This window comes from Malurus melanocephalus, unplaced genomic scaffold, assembly GCF_030028575.1.
Source record: "Malurus melanocephalus ecotype Western Australia unplaced genomic scaffold, MMel_1.1 scaffold_422, whole genome shotgun sequence".
Lineage (NCBI taxonomy): Eukaryota > Metazoa > Chordata > Aves > Passeriformes > Maluridae > Malurus > Malurus melanocephalus.
Window position 1 is genome coordinate 1,422 of NW_026623654.1, and position 20,561 is coordinate 21,982.

The window sequence follows — 20,561 nt, forward strand, 5'->3', positions numbered from 1 at the left end:
CTAGAAAACTAACATACTGAAATATATTGTCTCCTCACAGGGCAAGCACAGACAGCACAAACAGCAGCAGGAGCTGCAGAATTTGTATTCTTCTTCAGTAGCACTCCCTAATCAGAATGCAAAGAAATCATCTTTAACACACAAGTGGATCAGGAAGTCTTTTGCAGCTTTTGACCTCTTTTGAAAAGAACTGTAAAGGCTGATTTCAGTTTGAATTGTTTTTCAGGATGATCTGCCCTCTAAAACCTGGATTAGCAGTGACACAGGCCATGGAGCATCAGGTGTTAAAATCTCCCAAGGTACCATGGAACAGAGATGCTTTGAGACACTGATGTAGAAACATTACCAGGTCACCACATCAAATCTCCACCATCACACAAATCAAAATCATCTCCGGTTTCTCTATTTTTCTGTGTTTCCTTATCATCACCACCATGTGCTATRGACATGTAGATAAATTTATTTTAAAATYTAAATTAAGATGAAGCAAGGSACTCTAAYYTAGCAAATAGAATAAAWCTGTYACACAAGCTATTTYCTSTTTTTTTAGTTCTTAATTCTTCCAATTAAAAAAATATCCTTATGTAATGTGGAAAAAACCTGACCAAATTCCATCTCACATTCCATTTATGAGTTTGTTATTTTTTGTTATTTAAATACATTACCAAAAAGTATTTTCTACAGTTAGAAACCAGTGCATTGTACAGTGCATAATACATATTCAGTGCAAATATATATTCAAAATCTTGGAGTCCTAACAAGGTAATGTGGTCTGACTACTGCATCATTGCTGCTACAACATGTAAGGAAAAAAAGCAAGAATCAAAAAGAAGAATAGGCAGGTATTAAAAAATCTGATATATTCTTATTGTAATGTAATGGAAAGATGTTACAGTTGTCTTGCATATTCTAGTATATTGCTTATATATAAAAAGAAAGCAATTTTTTTTTWATATCGGAATAAAACCCACAGTTGTGACAAAGTAAGTCTACAAAAGCTTGTTAACTGTACAGAACAATAAATATTAAACTAAGATTTCATATTACTTTGCTATGCTCTAACGACAGCAGTAGAGCTTTTAAAATGTCAAACACCCAATTTGGTTTTTATGCCTTTGGAAGCACAGCACAGCATACCTTATGCTCTTCTATTTGACGTTTTAGGTCCTCTAGATCTGGACCCAAGGGCTCCAAATCGATTTTCTTTGTCCTTTCCTCTGTTTTTGTCAGCCAATCAGCTAACTGGGCTAGCTGCTGATTCTGCAGATCCATTAGGATTTTATGTAAACTGTAAAATAAAGAAAAAAATTATTTAGAATTGATAAGGGAAGACACCAACAGGCAGAAACATCTGCCCTGTATTTTAACTGATTTTTACCAGCTTACATTTGGAGGCAGAATAGAAATATTTACTTTCAAAGGGGAACAGCTCAAGCAGCATTTGGACAACGCTCTCAGGGGCAGGATGTGACTGTTGGGGTGTCCTGGGCAGGGCCAGGAATGAGTGAGACTCCATGCTCCCAGTGGGTCCCTTCCAACCCAGCAAATCCTGTGATTCTATGAAAGAGGTAACTGAAATGTTCTTTTGATGTAGACAAACTGTTTTGAAGCTTTTTCTTTCAAAACTGACTTAATCTGTTAAAGCATTGTCCTCCAGTTGCATTTCTATTAGAGATGGACTTCAACATTTTTACTGTTTTTTGAAAGTTTGGGTTATCCACTACAAGTATTAAGAAATCTGCTCAAAGACCTTAYCAGTCTTCTTCTAATTTAGGATATTAAAAGAAGAAATTATTATATTTTCAGTTATTCAATGCAGAAWAATCTGAAAAGTTAACMAGGAAATRCTTCAGTTTTGCCTAATCAAATAACATAGATCCAAAATTACCTGGCCAGAAATCCATTACAGATTTCCACTTACATTGGTCTCTAGGAATTCTCTAAACTTCCCTAAACAAAATCTTCATCTTTTCAACTGGATTCTCAAAGTAATGTGTTAACTATTTCTGAGCAATTAAATTAGAACAACATCTTTGTATTATCCATCTTTCACATAACATACAATTTTTAATTTAGATTTGGCAGACCAAAGTCGCTGTTCCTCACTGACACTGAGCCTGATGAAACTTCAGTTTCCAAGTTTAACTTGGTGAAATGTTACAGCGTGTTATTTAATTCTCAAGCACAGTTCTTGCAGCAAAAAGTCAGTTAGCTACTTTCAGAACTCAAGTTGAACTTTCAGACTTGAGAAAACTATGAGGTAAGAAAGATGTCACAGTCCTACTCTAACTCACTTATTTCTCAAGCTGGTTTCTTGGAAATGTAGCAAAAATTAGAAGGCTATTATGATTTTCAGCTCTGTAACCAACCACACCTGGAATTACTGGACTTCACAATGACATTTCTCCCCACAAGGGTATTTAAAATAAATATATTTCCCCCCACAACACCTGAAGAAGTGCAGAGTGGCAGAACTGCAGTGTGAGTACAAGGCTCCAGAGAAGTGCACTGGTCTTTTCCATGAGCTGTTGCACAACTTAAGAAATGTTTGCACAAACCCAAACATGAAGTTTCTGTCACAATTTCACAATGCTCAAGTAAGGCAAGTACTTTTGAGCTTGTCCAAACAATTCTGGATTTTCCCACGACAGTTTGAACAAACCCAGAAATTTATACATTTGAAAATTCATGTCTTAATATATCAAAATCAAACATCATTCTGTATTTTCCCAGAAATACAAAAAAAAATTTCTAACTAATCACCACAGAAAATTACATTTTACACATAGGTAATCTTTGGTATATGTTCAAATTATTTTAAACTAACACAATTTAATGTGATCATCATGTAGATACTATATCTCACTTGTAACCTGTTCATATTTTAAGGTATATGCCCGAAACTTCAGCACTTTTATTGTTGGTTGTAACTTATTTCCCAGCTTTTTAGAAAAGAAAAATTCCCTCCAGTTTTGAATCTTCTCAAAAYGATTCAAATGTTGATGTATTTATCTAATTACTACTTGCTATTTATGATAGCTAAAAAAAAATAGCATAACATTAACTCATATTGTGCAAAGGAATGACTAAATTTCCAGTGATACTTTGTATTTATCGTGGCTAATTCTCACTTCCTTCTTAGATAAGGGACAGGCCAAGAGGAATCTTACAACATTCAACCTTGACAAATACAAAATCCTGCCWTGGGAAGGAAGGAGCCTGGAATGACTCAAGCTGGGAACTGATTGTCTYGAGGTTCTTCACCAGTAAAGCAAACTGAACCTCCACCACTCTGRTATTGTCTTTCTCTCCCTGAAATGACCTTTGCTTTAAAAAGAATGGGACATCACATAAAAGACATTCTAAAAATAAACTTTATGTTGTTCCTTATTTAAAAAAAAAGGATTCTTTTTTTTTTAAACAAAGAGAAGCTTAACCACAAACACAGACTTCAAATACCCCATGAGTAACAAGAACGTACAAGGTACTTGGAGTATAAATGGAATTATTAAAAAGCTTCTGTGACTTGGGTATTTTAACAATAAAATTTTAGCTGTTTAAAAAAAATAAAATATAAGTTTTTACATTATTTTGCAATTAAAGAATCACAGAAAATAATCACAGTTTATTCCTAAGCAAAAGAATTCTTCTTTGTTACCATTCTCCAGGTACTTGCTGCTTTTCATAATACTTTTATAAACATTTGATATGATGGTTTTATACCTTTTTATATTTCTCAGGAGATTATTAAAGCCTTCGTTTATAATATGGTTCTCATAATTTTCAAATTAAAAAAAAAAATTCATTGAATTGGATGCATTTTAAAAGTTGTAGAATTCTCTATAAAGTGGTAAGTTGCTATATTTTTCTCTCCAGTGGTATATTCATCACCTGAGATGCTTTACTATAAAGAATCCTATTAGGGAAAGACCAGAGGAAGAAATGAAAAAATAAAAATGACTGTTTTCCTTCAACATGCTAGTGCCCTGCTTATTAGAAGAGTCAAATACTTTCTATACATAGTGAATACATCAGAAATAAAATCTGGGCTGCTTTTACACAAAGGCATTGTTGGACTCCAAACCTCCTCTGACATTCTGACCTCCAAAACCACTTTTTCTATGACCCTTTCAYTTTTATAGCATCTCTATCAGTATATGTTCCCCCTGTCCTTGTTTATTGCTAGCTTTTGCTTTCCCTGTGCTGTAAAGTGTGGTTCCCTTTTTTACACTTTCTATTACCATTCCAGAGGTCAGCCAGCCTTGCTGTTCTCATCTTCACAAAAACCATCTCTTTTTGGCTAAACATTTCCCTGTTGCCTTAGGGACTAGATTAGAGCAATGTGCYCAGAAGATTGCTTTGAGCTGAAGCAGAAGATGGATCCTGAGAGTTTAAATTATGTATAATAACCCAGAAATATATTATATTGTGATATGAAAGCTTTYTATAATCCTCCATCTGGTTTCTTGAAACACAGGGGTTTGACCAATGGRCCAGAATTAACTGTATCTGTCACTCCTGAGAAATTTTCTCTTGCCCTAACCCAAATGTCATTGAATTTATCACAGATTCATTTTTTTTTATATAGCAAACTAAACAGTAGCACAACATTCTCTATGAGGCCCCTATCATTTTATGTCTTCTACTGAATTCATATTACTCAAATATGATCTGCTTCAGAAGATTCTGGACCATTCAATTCCCCAAGCTGGGGAATTGAGCTGGGTTTAACAACTGGTGTTAAAGGAKATTTTAAGTAGACACAGTACCTCTCATAGAAGTGAGGTTGCTGGTTTCATGTGTTAATTAAAATGAAAATAAATATGGCAAATAAAAACTCCCTACAGTAAAGCATCATAGATTTTCCGTTCCAAGAAAATACTAAAACTGGAATAAGTTAGGTTGAAACATCCAAGACCCATCAACAATTTTATAGTGAAAGGAAGACAGAACAAATAAAGCAATCTCAATACTCAGCAGCAAGGTGAAAAGCAAATGTTTGGAATTACTAAGAATGGATAGCAAGAAATAGAGTTTATGTATTGCAAGAGAGTTATGTCATGCAATTGCTGAAAATCACAGTTCCCTTTTAATGCTTATGGGCAAACCCCTCTATTCCAAAAGGCATGGTAGAACTGGAAAAAGCTCAAGGAAAAACAAGGTGAATAATTGAATATGTTCAATATATATTTATGAAGAAAATAAGAAAAKATATACTGTTGACCCTCATTTCAATGGAATTACTAGAAGGAATCTTTTAAGCACAAAAGAAAATAAGTCATTCCACAAAAAAGAAGCCCTATTTGGGTAAAAGACCTTTGCAATTCACTGCCGAAGGATGACATGGATGCCAACAGATCCAGAAGGATATAAAWAAAWAGAWRARRAAAAAAAAAAAAAAAAATTAATAGTAGATTACCAAAACCTCTTCCATCTCAGGAGGTTACCCTCAGCTGAAAACAGCTCGAGGTCAAAATTGTTCTGTGGAGAACTTCAGAATATAATACATCAGTATTTGGTCAGACCAATGACACACACAGCCCAGTATTTGGTCTCCACTGTGGAAAAAGATGATGAGCAGATGCTGGCTCAGGAGATCATGTGTCTCCCCAAAACCTTACCTTTTCTTAGACTCACAGCACCATTAAGGTCGGAAATTATCAACTGTTGAAGTAGCACCACCCTATAKTCACCATTCAACCATATCCTCAAGTGAAATATCCACACAATTTTTAATACCTTCAGGGATGTTTTCCCTGGGTGGTCTGTTCCAATGCTTTACAATCCATTCCACGRAAAAAGATTCGTAATAGCTAATCTAAACTTTCCATAGCTCAAGTCAAAGCCTTTTTCTTTTTTTTTTGTTATTGTCAGGATGAAAGACTAGACCATTGGTCTTACTACAAGAGATACTCAGCTGTTATTAAATTCACATTTGCAAAGGAGTCCCTCTCCAGCTGTGTTGAAGAAACTGACAGAAGAGTTTCTCACTTAGTATATGTTCATTGGAGAGAAAAATTAACACTTCGGCAGAGGGATTTTAATGGAGTCAAAGTAGCCTAAAGTACTTAAAAAGCCCCCAAGGAGCTCAGATTTGGTTGCTTCATTTTTTAAATTTTTTTATTTTTTTTTGTCATTGCATTAATCTGGTTTTACTACAGAGAATGGCTATATTCTTCCATAATTAATACTGCTTGGTTATAAAGAAACCCCTACTGACATTCAATTAAAGTTAAAATTTCCACTGGATTTGATTCAATATGACAGTTGGTAAATTTTGCCATTRGTCCCCTTACAGAAAGGCCAGGAGGTGTACAAAATTTTTCACGACAATGTTAAGAGCCAGTCACGTGGGCCCCAAATAGAATTATTCTGTCAAGCAAGGATTAAGAATATAAACATAACATGGGATAAAAAGAAAAAGAGAAAAGTTGGGAAAAGGGAAAGTTAAAGGAAGCTCACCCATAAACCACCTCCAATGCCCTTCCTAGTGTCTCTGCATTCTATAAACCAAATTGTTCCCCTGTGGCATAATCACAAKTTCTTACATTCATGGAAGTTCTCAYAGATATCAYAGATGATATCTATGATATCATCTCATATAATAGATGATACTATGTGAATCAAAATTTCAAAATCAGACAGTAATATTACAAAAAACTCTGAAGATGAATGTGACTATTTAATAGATTATTTTTSTACTTCTACTTGTATTTCAACTTCAGGCTGCAGGACTTGCCCCTTTTTAAATAGTGTAATTGGTACTCCGAAAAGAACATGGAAATGTTCCCAGGAAAGCTAAGCTCCCCTATACTCTTTTTATGGGATTGAGTTTTGGAGGTCTTAAAAGATTTGTTTCCCTTTYCTTTTTTCATCTTTTCAAAGATTCCCTCCTTTGTAGCTAAATGTTGTGCGATACAATATGTGTTGAAACAACTGGAAAAAGGTGAAGTAAGTTATATAAATTTTAGTTAAAGTGTTATCTGAGTCCAAGTTGTTGATAGCTGCTGCTTTATGTGGCTTCCAGGCTCCAAACAACATGCAAGGTTCAAAATCACTACACATCAAATTTCAGGTTAAAACACATACGAGATGGAGTTTTGTTCACAGTGAAATGAAAGAAAATCCCAACTGCTAGTCAAGTTCAGGATTGTTTCAGTCAAAATCAATACGTATTATTTCACCTGCTATATTACTTACTTGCTTTGTTTTTCCATACTTGCTACCCTGAGACTTTCCCAACGAGAATTAAGTAGATTCATTTGTTCTTGGATTTCATTCTCTTCTTCATCTGAAAGTTTTCCGGTCGATAGAAGTTGACTTCCAACTTGCAAAACATTACCAACACGTCCTTGGTGAGCTGTTAACTCCATCATAAAACCCTGAAAAAAGAGAAAAAAAAATCCAGTTTTAAGATGCATTCTTAGAAAGAACAGAATTRCACCATTTTGGAAATATGATTTTCAACCTAACTTTTAATTTTTTCAACCCCTCCCCAAACCTTGTAACATAAACCAGAAATAAACYAGAAATAAAAACTTTCACTTTCTTCAAAGGGCAAAAAGCTGTTTAGTTGGTGAAGAAGAAGTTGAGGGGTGACCTTATTGATCTCTACACCTACCTAAAAGAAGCTTGCAATGAGGTGGGTACAGTAACAAATAATAGGATGAGAGGATATGGCCTCAGGTCGCACCAGGGGAGGTTTAATTTGGATTTTAGGGAAAAAAAATAACCATGTCCACTTCATCCCTGGATGTGTAAATGCAGCACTCAGCAACATGGTTTAATGGCTGGACTTGAGGGTCTTTTACAACCCCAAAAATTTTGTGACTTTACAGAAGTCTCCAGTTAACATTCTCCAAATCCAAATGAAAAACAAAACAAAACAAAAAACAAAAACAAAATTAAAAAAACCCAAACAAATAAAATGGAATAAAATAAATATCTTTCAAAAGATCATTATTAATATATACCTCATGGGTGTGAAACTGTTCTTTAACAACTTCTACATCATTGGATATATCTCCTTGTGCTTGTAATGCATCTTCAGCAGAGAGAAGCCATGAGAGTACTTCTTCTAAAGCAGTTTGGTAATTTTCAAGATCCGTTCCAGCCCCCATCCGCGTGGTGCTAAATGACTTTTCTTCAACACTTCCTAAAAACTGATCAAAACCAAAATTTTAAGAGCAACGAAAATGGCATCTGCTCAGAGAGTTCTACAAAGGAATAAATGGAACACCATTGTATTCTTAAAAAAAAAAAAAAAATCAAATAGCTAATACATGGAAGTACTTTGTAATATAAAAATCAGTTAACCAACCAAGATCACTAAAGATGAAGGGAAATAAAAAAAATCTCATATTCAATTAGATATTTTACACTGGTATTCAAAATGCCTATCAAGAATTCTAAACAGTGTATAATGACAGTAATGAGAGATATTTATTGAACCACAGCAGTTCATAAAATTATATACTCAAAAAAGTAGCAAGCTGCATGCTGACTTTGCAGAGATTCTATGGAAAACATGACATTTAAAAAAACCAAACCAACAACCCTTCACACTACATGCAATGCTAGGTTTGAGCAATCCATAGCCACACATTTTGTGAAAACAGTTCTAGGAAGCTGAAAAAGCTCAAAACCCCATGCGAAATCATAACTTTTTAAAACTAAGCAGAAGTGCATTACTGTTGAGTTCTCTTTTCTGCAAAGGACAACTTTTTCTTTTCTGAAAAGGCCACCTTTATTTTTTGGAATCCAAGTGTCTCTTATGAGCACAGAAATCACATTTCTGGTCTACTGCTTAAAGTCAAGAGAAATCAACAAGTATTTATTGATTAGTGTAATAGGAGAAAACGAGAACAGAAGCAAGAAATTATTTTCCTACAGAAGACGCCATCCTCTAAATTTTTCAAAAAGTTCTGTGCAAGTTTGTACTACTTTGTTAGGAATTTAGTTCACAAACAAACCAATCGTAAAAATATGCTTATGCTTTTGTGAAAAAAAAAAAAAAAAAAAAGTTTGTACTACTTTGTTAGGAATTTAGTTCACAAACAAACCAATCGTAAAAATATGCTTATGCTTTCGTGAAAAAAAAAAAAAATTAAACCAAGGCACCTAATGTTTTATAGGGCAAAAATTGTCTCTACTGRCACACTCATGCTGATGAAACACTCAAAGAAGCTAATGAAGCCTTTCATTGAAGTTTAGAACTGAAAGTTAAAGTTTATCACTAGAACCACAAGCAGGAACACAGAAGGCTGTGAGTTGGAAGGGACTCAGATCAAGTCCAACTCTTATGTGAATGGCCCACACAGAGACTGAAMCCACAACTTTGGCTTTATTAGCATCCTGCTCTAATGAGATAATTAGAGCTCACCCGACTGAGCTGACCTCAGGAAGTACAATGCATGCAATGTAATCACTAAAAATGAAATTTTCAAACTTCAYAAAAACAACTTCATTCTAAATTGTACAGATCTAATAATCACATGCACTTTATGCAGATCTCTAAATCTGCAAATGTAAAAAATCTACAAGCATAAAAACACTCCTTGGAGGCAACTGTGGGTTTTGACTTGACAAAAAGAAAAGTATAAATACTGTTAAATTTCATGTCTACTACTTCAGTAGGTGCTGTTTTGTCACTGAAAGGTAACTAACTGTCCACTCTTGTTCRTCCTGCATTTTGAATGAAAAACAGCCATCAAAATCAGTGGAATTAGCTCTAAATGGAATGTGAAACACTTAKAAGTGGACAACTACTGACCTAATGACTATGGCAGAGACTTTGTATTAAAAAACAAAACCAAAGTAGAGTTTCAAAGATTATTATAAAGATTATTCATCCCATAATAAACCCTAATTTTGAGTATGTAGATCCTACAGCACTAAGAATAATTCACAATTAAATAATCCACCTAAAACAAACAACRGAAACCTCTGATTTTTATAAATCATATTGGTAGACAACCAAACAGCACAATCTGCAGTGTTCTTATTTGTGAACCAATTTTGAAATATTTTGGAATTTCCTATAACAGTGAGAAAAAAACCCAACTTTTAAGGTATTGCATATACTGCAAGGATAAAACAGTTACAGAGTTATTAATAAAGACATCTGATACAAGTTRTGATGGCTCTTTCTAACCATATTTTTTTTAGGAGAATGAAAATGAAAAAGCATGGGCTGAAGTAAAATTGTTMTAGACATATATTGCTAGGAAGGGTATGCCTAGGAAGAAAAAATGCCTAAATATGCACACAATTTCATTCTCGAATCAAATATATTCTTAAAAGTATTTAAAGAGTATGCAACACAAACTCGATTGGGTGAAGTCAAAGCAAAACACAGAGTAATTTCCTGAATAAAAATTTCAACAAAATCACACTGTGGTGGTGCATCCCTCCCTCCTCCTCCAGCTGCACAATTATCTCAGAAATACTGCTGGGCCTCAATCTTGAGCTCATCAAAATATTATCTGCTCCCAGGAACTCRTGTGGGCTAAAGAGCTCCTTGTTTTTAATGAACAGTCTTGGAATCTTATTTTTCTTGCCTAACCTAAAAAAATAATGACCTGTGTGGAACAACACTTTTGTTACCCATTTTTTAAAGAAAGTTATTGACCCAAATGGTTGTCCAAGATGGAAAGTTACTATGACTAAAGACATTTCTCCTGTGACCCTATAAGGAGCAGCCCTACTCAGAGACCCCTTTAGCTCTCCTGGAGCACAGCAGGARGATCTCTGAGGGTGATCCCTCCCAGAGCCAGCAAACTCTCAAATTTGCTGTACTTTCAACACCAATGAAAATGACACCAGAAATGTAGATGGTTAATGAACACTGCATCAAATGTAGCTAGGAATTAGCCAGGCAGTCATCTCACAGACTGTTCTGAACAATGGTCAGCCACTKCTGCATGTAACCTAATCCTGGTTGYTCTTATGGGCTGATGGAGAAAAAAAAAAAATTGCTCTGGACCCATATGTTGTACTCTAGACTATTTTTATTTCTTTGCTCTCTGTTACACATAGATGAATTATGCCTAGATGAAAAGATGGGAATTTTATTCTCTATACACTTCACTGTCTTCTGCTTGGGTGTGGGAGCTGAGAGACCCCAAGGACTCTGAAGATTAAATTTAAATTGTAGTAAGTGACAATAAAAATCGTCTGACCTTCAGAAGCCTGRAAAAAATGAGGTATTCCTGGCAAATGTATGAATTAATTCACAGAATTTAAACCATGACCTTGTAGCCCCTTCAAGGTGAAGTGATGGGACAAAATCTTCCTTACCTGCTACTGCATTATGTACCTAAAGGCAGGAGAAGGATAATTCTGTGTTAGCAAATTCTCTAAGAATGTTTCTATTAATTCACAAAGACTGCTTCTGAGTTTTAGAAATGAGTTGGRCAGCTTTAGAAAGTAGTTTTACATGAAACATTTAGGGTTCATTCCAGCACTCTTATTTATATTATGTTTCCTGCTTTCAGAAACTGCCTGTCCCGCTGTAAAAGATAAAGAATGTGGCTCTAGACTTTTAGAGCATTTAAACTCAAAGATATAAAATTTTAAAGAAACATTTTTTTAGTAAAGGCAAATTTAAGTTCTGAGTATCTTTCTCATTTTGAAAACTCTCTTTGCAGGATTACAGTCTCAAAAAATAGCACACATTATTCACTCTCTAACTATGCCTCCTATCACATAAGAATGAAACCACTGCTTATTCTTTCGGTTCCTCCAACTTTCTCATTAGAAAATCTATTTTATGTGTCTTTGTATTTCAAAATTATTACYGCCAAAATGTTAAATGATAAAATAATGTTTTTCAATAATCAAGATTATGTTTTCTCAACAGATCACTGCAAACAGAATAGTTCAGTTATTTCTGGTAATAAAACTTATAAGATAAATTGGTCGACTGCTTGTTATTATAATGTTAACAATTTCCGTGTTCTAAATGAGACTAGCCCTTCCGTTTTATTAAGTATTTTTAAAATAACTTTGTAAATGAATCTTGGGTAAGAAAGCTTTTTTTTTTTTTCTGTTTGTCTGAAAATCCACAAGGTTTGGCCTTATAATAAATCTGAAAAAATGCAGGTTTTGCTTGCTCAGTTGAGACAAGTTAGATTTTTAGTACCTGATTTTCTCAGTGGTTCCATTTGTACTGCATATGTTTCCACCTGGATGAATTGACCTGTCCTTGCAACTGCAGTTTTGAGATGCAGCAGATTATTAGGTCATTAAAAATCAATGGAGCTTAGGCAACGTATATGCTGAGAGGAAAAAAAAAGCCAGAGCCAGGCAGTATTGATGCAAGTACATTCATTACAAAGGAAGGAAAATGTTGGAACTATTGACAGGAAAGTGGTAAAAGAAAATGAATCTCTTCAACTACTCTACTAGGTACACTGGGTACAAATAAATACTGAAAGAGACAAAGAACTTGCTGGCACTAAAGCAAAAGTTTGGGTTCTAAGGTGTAGAAGTTGCTTTAAAACAACTGAAGACAGTGAAAAAAAACCCTGTAATTAATTGGCTTGTGGAAGAGATTAAGACTGGGAACTGTGAGGACAGGTAAGACAGCAGTAAGACTGAAGAAACAGGAATCAAGGCTGTCAGCTGCCCAAAATGATCAAACTTTCTAGCCAGTTAAAAACTGTTTAATTTTGCATAAGTGGCCAAGTGAGCCAGCGCTTCACAAAAAAGATTTTCTCCTTATCCTGCTTTCTTCAACACACCTGTACTTGCAAAAAATATCAGATCAGGTTTTGCTTAGTAGCTGCTTGACACAAAGTATACCAAAATATACAGCTTTCATAAAGTCTCCAGGGAAAATCTGCAGCCTCTATTTATTTAAAGGTTTTAATTTTGTTGAGTTTTCCTGCTTATAAACTATTGCTTTTTGCAGCATCAGTGATGACAAGACAGCAGTAATTGCCTCTCAGAAAGTACTTCTTATTAAAGGGTGTGGATGTGTAAATCAACCAAATGGAATTACTTTCATCATAAACCTACAACAAAATTATGTTTTTTTTCTGTTGAAGGGCTAGTTCACGCACCATTCTTCAAACCTTTCCTTTCCTGATGCAAGACTGGGACACATTTTAAGAGGAAGTGTATTTCAGGCACTGTCACGTAGACTGTGAGATCATTTGTCCTCTACATAATACAGAAATAAGAATACTCTCTACATAAAGAAAGGTGACATTTTCACCCCAGGATAAGTTTTCTATATTGACTAATGACTCTTCACAGAAGTCTCCAATAGTAAATCATAACAGGGTCCTGATGAAGGTTATCACAGGTCAGGAAGCCTGGGGTCTTCTCCCAGTGGTGCTACCAACAAGGTAACTCCAGATCAGCAAATTCAGCTTATTTGAGAAATTTCCATAGTGTTTTGCACTGTCACATCCACACACAAAAAAAAAAAAAAAAGGAAAAGGGAATTTTATCCACTGATGATGATCAGACCACCTTAAAATTTGAATTGTGATCACAGTATAATTCAATAATACAAAAAACCCCTACAGATGGAATAGATAGTGGTCATGTTTATTTAATTTTAAYTTTTAAAATGTAAATTMTAAAGTAAAGACTAAAGTAGCATCCCTTCTAGCCTAAACCATTCTATGAAATGTCCTGTATTCTAAATTGTTTTCTCAAAATCTCAATGTGGAGGAAAAATTATTAAATGCATAAACAGAAAACCTGAATGGATACAGGTGAATTAAGTCTCAGCCAAGAGAAATGCAAATACAATGTCCAAAACTCTACTGAATTATTTCTTTAGCATGCCATATAGGAGACTGAGACAGAAATAAAGACTGAACTTTCTTTCTCTCTGGCAACAGAAAAAAATCAAGAAAAAAATAAATCAAAAGGTGTCCTGCTAAAATACAAATGGAGATTTCAAAATTAAGATTACAGACAGGCAGGTCAAGAGTAAAAAGTAAAAAAAAAAAAAAAAAAGAGCAAGAAAATCCAAGTTTCTTCTTTTTTTTTTTTTGGTTTTTTTTCATTTTCACATTTACTTCACTGTGAATTCTACCGCTGTATAGTTAAAAAAACTAATAAAATGTACATATGTGGTTCCATCATTCTGGAAGAAAAAGAAACATTCTCTTTTCAGCATCCTGTTCAGTTGCTATCACTTCTTTCTTTTTTTTCCCTATTCTCTCTCTCTTCTATTACTCCTGACAGCAAAATCTGTGTTATCCCATGCCATACAAAAATCTCCACTCTTCTCAATAAGAATTTTTCACTTTAAAACTTTTTCTATATATTCACCTAATGCAGTATCTAAATGTCTTCAAAAGCATCAACAGCCACAGTAATTAACTACAAGACATCTCTAGGATAAATTTTTCTTTTGAGAAATAAAGATTTGGGGCAAGAGGCAATTAGTGGACATAGTTTCTGTGAAGTTAAGGTTGAGATCCTGGAGATCTTAGAGCATTCAACAACATTATGTGCTGTTGGAGTTGGAAGGAATTATTAAAAKAGGTGGTTTTGCAAAGTCATCTAAAATGTTAGATAGCGACATTTGTTTGAATAGGCTGAATATCCCATTCATGGCTCTTATACAGTTTGTCCATATTGYATTTAAACTCTCCCTAAATATATTTCAGCTTATATTAAAAAGACTCTCCTTCTTCAATGGAAACCACTGCAATAAATGTATTTTCAATTTAAAATTAAAAACTAACCAAAATGCTATTACAGAAGAAGCTCAAGTGATTTAATTTTTTTTTWAATAATTCTGTAGTGTAACTACCTTGCTTGTAGCTACATGTTCTGAATAATAACTCAAAAGCTGTGAATCACTCAAAATGATAACCAATCATCTCACAATGGGGTTTTTCTCCTCTTCTGAATGCAGAGCTTCAAGTTTATAAATTGGATATTAATATAGAAAATATTAAAATATTTCCAAAAGATAAGAATAGTCCTCCTRGAATACTGAAAGCTATATAGAAATCTTTTCTAAGTGCTTACAGGGAGCAGCAACTGGATAGAAGAACAGGATAAAATCTACTGCAGACTTTTAAATAAAAAAGATGACAACTCCAGTCCAGGAAATTTCTGAGCCACAAATCAGTGGCAAGTGAGTGAGTGAGAACACTCTGATGCAGTCAGATACAATTACTAATGAGGAAGGCATGAAACAGTGACTTACAAGCTTCTAAATTCTCAKTACAGAGACAATGTACAACTAATATGTAGTTTTGTAGCTGCCAGATTCCTAACAGACTGAAATTTTCAGTTTAAAAAATATACTATAACTGAACTGTTTTGAAGCCATAGTCTTCTCTACCTGTACTGTTTTTGTTTTTTTTTTCTCAATATTTGTTTTCATTTTCCTCTTCCCCTTTCTAGTTGAGACCCAGAAAAAAGCTATTTCTTACTTCTGGAATTGCTCACATGTTGAGAGTAATTTATTTATTTATAATACATTCTTCTAGAAACAGATTAACTGTTTCAGGTCTTCAAATGATTACCAGAATGTTGAAACAGAATCCCCATATATTTCATCAAATACTTTTGCTTGATATTGTTTTTGCAGCAGTAAATAATTACAGGTGCTTTACAGCTTAAATTTTGTCAAGCAATATTATACTTCCACATATCATATAAAAATGCACTCATATTCACTAAAATATCATAGTATATGACTAAGCTGTAGGTGTTAAATAGCATATTTATTGTAGTAGCCATCAKGCATATTCACAGAAAACAGGGGAAAAAAGGCCAGAAACAAGGCCACACAGTGAAAGAAGAAGTTAGAACTGGGAAAATTAGGAGGCTGAACATGAATGAGTTGTTGAAACTTAGTTTAAGCCATCACTGAAGAAGAGAATGATTTTGAGACTGAATTTAAAAGAGACAGGAGAACAGGAAAAAGCTAGAGGTAGCAAAAGACAGAATGGCATAACAGAGAAAGCATTTCCTTGGTGACACAGAGATGATACATGAGCAGAGTTATTAAGAGTGTGAATAGAAATAAATGAGAAATAATTAAGGCAATTTTTAAGACTAGAGATAGTGGACAGAATGTATTCTGGAAAGGAGTGGTCAATTATAAATAGACTAGAGGACGCTTTTAAAAATTTAATCATACTGAAYATAATGACATTGAGAGTCTGGAGTAAAATAAAAGACATACTRTGCTGTAGATTTATACTTATTCATTTTGTAAATGCAATTCAAGCGGGAAAACCTACACAACCATGTAGCCATTTATTGTGATCACATCTCAATACTTTTCAGAATGGACAAAATTATATAGAACCTTTATTTTTTGATCCTACTGTTAAATTCAAAGTCAGCAAGTTGTCCCTAGTAAACAAATGCTCAGCACAGGAACATTGGACTTCCCCTAAAACACACATATAAAATCCAAAAAAAAAAGCTCTTTTCCTTAGTCAATACAGAAAGGAAAAACCAAAATTAGTAACTAAAGTGTCACTCTCTTTTTACAAGTCTAGCACTTCAACAATGAAGTTCATTTGTTAAGTGTATGAAACAGGCTGTGCTGAAGAGAAAATCACCTCAGCACAAATGACAAAAATTTGGGATGCACACAGGAAATGTGCCACCTTTACTAATCCTGTAAGAGACAGTCAATGCCTTTTTCATCTCATYCTCCCTTTGCCTCACTGATGGCCTTTGACTTGCATCTGAAGTTGCTGCTCTCCATTTGTGATGCTCCTGACACAATCAGTGTGTGCATGATGGGGTTTCTTATTTTATAAAAGAATTTTTAGAACTCCTTATYTCTGCTCTCTCTTCCCTCATTCCCTTCACCCTTTTCTGATCTATGTTTTGTGTTTGTTTCTGAGAGACAAYAGAATTATTTTTAAAATTCTGTTGTTGTTACTACAGAAGCAAATATTAGAATACAAAACAGAGAAAAATCTATATTAGACTTGCTTTATTTTTGCAAAAAAATATAAAAGCAAAATTGATATGTGTTCTCCACCAAACAAGGCATAAACCACTTCAAACTAGGAGTCAGAACACCTTCTCCAAAAAGGAAAGTTAGGAAAATATTTTACATACTTCTAGAGTGAAGAAATATCAACCTTAGTACGTAAGATTTGGCAATTCAGAAGCTGACACAAACAATATATTGGGACAACCGTTCATAAGTCAATTGTCATTTTGTTCAAACAAATATAAAAAGCACTTTTGGTAGAAGCTGCAAATATTGTTATGTTAGGCAGGATGCAAATACCAAAGAGAGAAACAAATCTGGAAAGATTACAGTAGAAATAAAGAAGGTAGGAAAATATGAACCTGGAAGACTGCCTGCATAAACATCAGACAGTTCATTAATGTTTCCACTCTAACGACATCACTATCAAACAACTAAAATTTCCTTTTTAATTTTTAAGAATTATTTATTCCATCTATATATATATATATATTATTCCTCTGCAACAGCAAAGCAAAGTTCTACCAAAACAAATGCTTTCTGTCCAAAATCATATTGTTCCATAATTTTGATATTTTTAAAGTTCTTATTTTTGCTACATGCTATTATGCTTTMAGGTTTGGAATTTCTAAATAAAGTCTGAACATCTAAAAAATTATTTGTTACCCTCCCCCCATATGCATTTTTTTTAAGAGCTATTATTTCTTCTTCCCTTCATTAACTGATCACCAGTCTAACACATGTGTATTAATAATATTCCTTAGATTACTTATAATTTTAGAAAACAAAAGCAAAATACTTTAATACTACTCTATATAGAGACACATTGCTGTAGGAAATAAACATGGAAAAACTATGAATATTTTCTTTTCTCTGCATTGATCTGAAGCCTGTTCAAGCCCACCAAAATTAAAACACTGCAATATCTTAGAGGGAGAGTCTTCTACACAAGCATTATAATACAGAGCTTCTATTGCATCAAAATCAATGGGGAAAGAAAGAAAGCAGGAATTTCATGATCAGTGGAGATAAGCAAATCCTGCCTTTCCAAAGGTCACTGATTCAGATAAACACACAGTTCACACAAATGTGAACTAACAAACAATCCATGGCATTTCCTACTGACCCTGAAAACATACAGTTATTATGCTATTGTGCTATTGTTAAATGCAAAAATAATAATAATAAAAAAAAAAAGTTATCTGCTGTCTCACAGAGCAGTGATTTGGGCAAAAGGACATTCAGGAAGCAGAAACTCTCACTGGCTCTGCAGGGGAGTGGGAATTAACTGCTCATTCTCTCCTCAAAATSCACAGAACTATTGGTTAAGCACCAAAAATATTTTCGATTTTACCTTGAAGAGTATAATATGCACCTGGGGCACAAAGSTTTTCTCCACCAAAGTCTTGACACTTTCTAAAAGAGTAAAAAAAGAAGCTATTTCCTCAAATTTAGAGCTACTTGGGCACAGGCATTTTAAGGGCACAATGCATACCCTGCACATATTTCTTGAAGCTATCTTCATTAAAAATCCTCTTCATTGTTATTTTAGCAGAGTATAATTCAGCCATGTGATGGTGTGAGACAGGAGAGGAAATTTAGTCAAATTATACAAAAAGTATTTTAAAAAAAAAAGTAATATAAAAAGTAATTAAAACTCAAGGAAAGCAGAGTAGGTAAAACTTAAATGTTTTCACCATATTCATATGTGTTTAACCAACACAACAGGTAATCCTCTGAAAGCCATTATATGTTAAAATTAATGTATCAWCTGAAACTGCACAGAAAATCAGACAGAGAAAGATGAGAGGAAACTGCTGGGTTCAAGGAAGCTTCTCTTGGTCATGAGACCCAGCAAAGAGAAAGAGGAGGCTCTGAATTAAACTTTCTCTCCTATTCCTGATCACATGAATAAAATGTGCTGCTGCTGCTACATCAACATTGTAGGGTTTTTTTGGGTTAGGCTTTTGGGATTTTTTCTGGTGTAAGTGATAATTCTCACCTGAACGCACAAAAATATGATTAGCATGTAAAACAGACAAGCTAATCTTTGCTGGCTTTTTTTAGTTTTATTAATGTCAAATCTAGATAAATTAATCAGTAATAAAATTCTTAATAAACTAAGTTTTAAAATAAAGTAATACTATCTGAAATTATGAAGCAAAATTTCATCAAACTATTGAGAACKTCACCTGCTATACAGAGTTGAGCAAAATTCTAACAATAAGGCTATTTAGAATGATGCTACAATTTCATCTCTAGAAAAATACTTTAAACTGCTTTTGTGTGCTAAGCTGTCCTGTTGATTTGAGAAGTTTTTCAAAAGATGAGTTTTATATCCTTTTTTTGCATTTCAAAGGTKTAACTAGGTGTAATGAAAGAGTGCAAAGAGTGAATTGCTTGCTTTCTCAGTCTCAGACTAAATTCACTCTTTGTGTGTGCATAAAGTGAAAGGCCTCYCTTTAGTGTTTGAAATAGAGATGCATAATGACTTTAAATTGCACAAATCCTCAAATTACTTCAATTTCAGTCCTCAGACTATGAAAAAATGAACACTGGTCTGTTTACCAGTAAAGATTTTCGTTAACATTGTGTCCTACACTTTATCCAGCYCTTCCTTTGCATCAAAGCCCCTGCTGTACGAGCAATTCTGCACTGTTGCCTAAACTCCACAGGCCGAGGGGGATCAAAATTTGCTAACACATTATGGACATTTTAAAAAATGCTCACAGTAAATGAATGTGTCCTTATTTGCTGTATCTACATCCATCTTTAACATCCCATGCACATACTTTATGTTCAAGAGACTCAGTGGCACAAAATTTCTTAAAAGACCATTTAAAAATTTTATACATCCTTTACATCTTATTGAAGGCCTTAGCCAGTTAATAACCACAGAAACAGGTTTCTTTCAAAAGCAAGAGAGGCAAAAATACTCAAAACCATAGCATTCAGTGTGTTTTTTTCAAGTGAATCCTGTCACTCATATTAACAAGGTCTTAAATTTGGCAGTACAGATTTTCAGTACAGATTAGAACTTGTTATAACAGACTTTTTTTTTTTTTTTTTAAAGCAATATTTGTATCTCTGTTCAGCTTTCAACTTTGAAATTAAGAAACTCTTGGTAAGTGAACTCTTAAAAAACAATCCAAATGGAACTTAAAATAGCACTGAGGCAAGTTAAAAGCACCTAAAAGTAACCTATAAAAAATAGTCAAGGTAAAAGGGTGTTATTGAAAGTATGTACAGTTGTGTGCATTTGATCAAAAATACATTCATCAACAATTTTAACAGGAAATGACTGGTATAAATTCCCATATTTCTAATAGTAAAAAAAAACCCCAAAAAAACAAACTAGAAACTTCCCACTTTAATAGTAATGCAAACCAAGTTAATTCACTAGAAAACAGTTCTGTTCTTAAATATTTCCAACCAGTTTTAGGTATATTTAGGATCATGAAATTTTTATCAATTTATTCAGAGTTACTAGATTAAATCTGAATATATTTTGTGAATATAAGATTTATTTTATCTAGGAACTTTTACTCTCCAAATAACATATTACCCTTTCTTATTAGGCAGCAAGGAGCACACTAATAGTTGACATGGGAAATTCCATATT

The 20,561-nt window shown here is 33.8% G+C and overlaps 1 protein-coding gene across 1 annotated transcript in view; it reads right to left on the bottom strand.

Moving 5' to 3' along the window:
• Nucleotides 1-1,107: 1,107 nt before the first annotated feature.
• The window catches only part of LOC130581579 (dystrophin-like), a 437,590-nt gene continuing 418,136 nt past the window's right edge, over nucleotides 1,108-20,561 (bottom strand). Inside the window, exons 10-12 of the mRNA XM_057379767.1 lie at nucleotides 7,974-8,162; nucleotides 7,201-7,382; nucleotides 1,108-1,288 (exon numbers count right to left, since the gene is read on the bottom strand). Coding sequence (XP_057235750.1) covers nucleotides 1,108-1,288; nucleotides 7,201-7,382; nucleotides 7,974-8,162 — 552 coding nt within the window. The remainder of the gene's footprint in view (nucleotides 1,289-7,200; nucleotides 7,383-7,973; nucleotides 8,163-20,561) is intronic.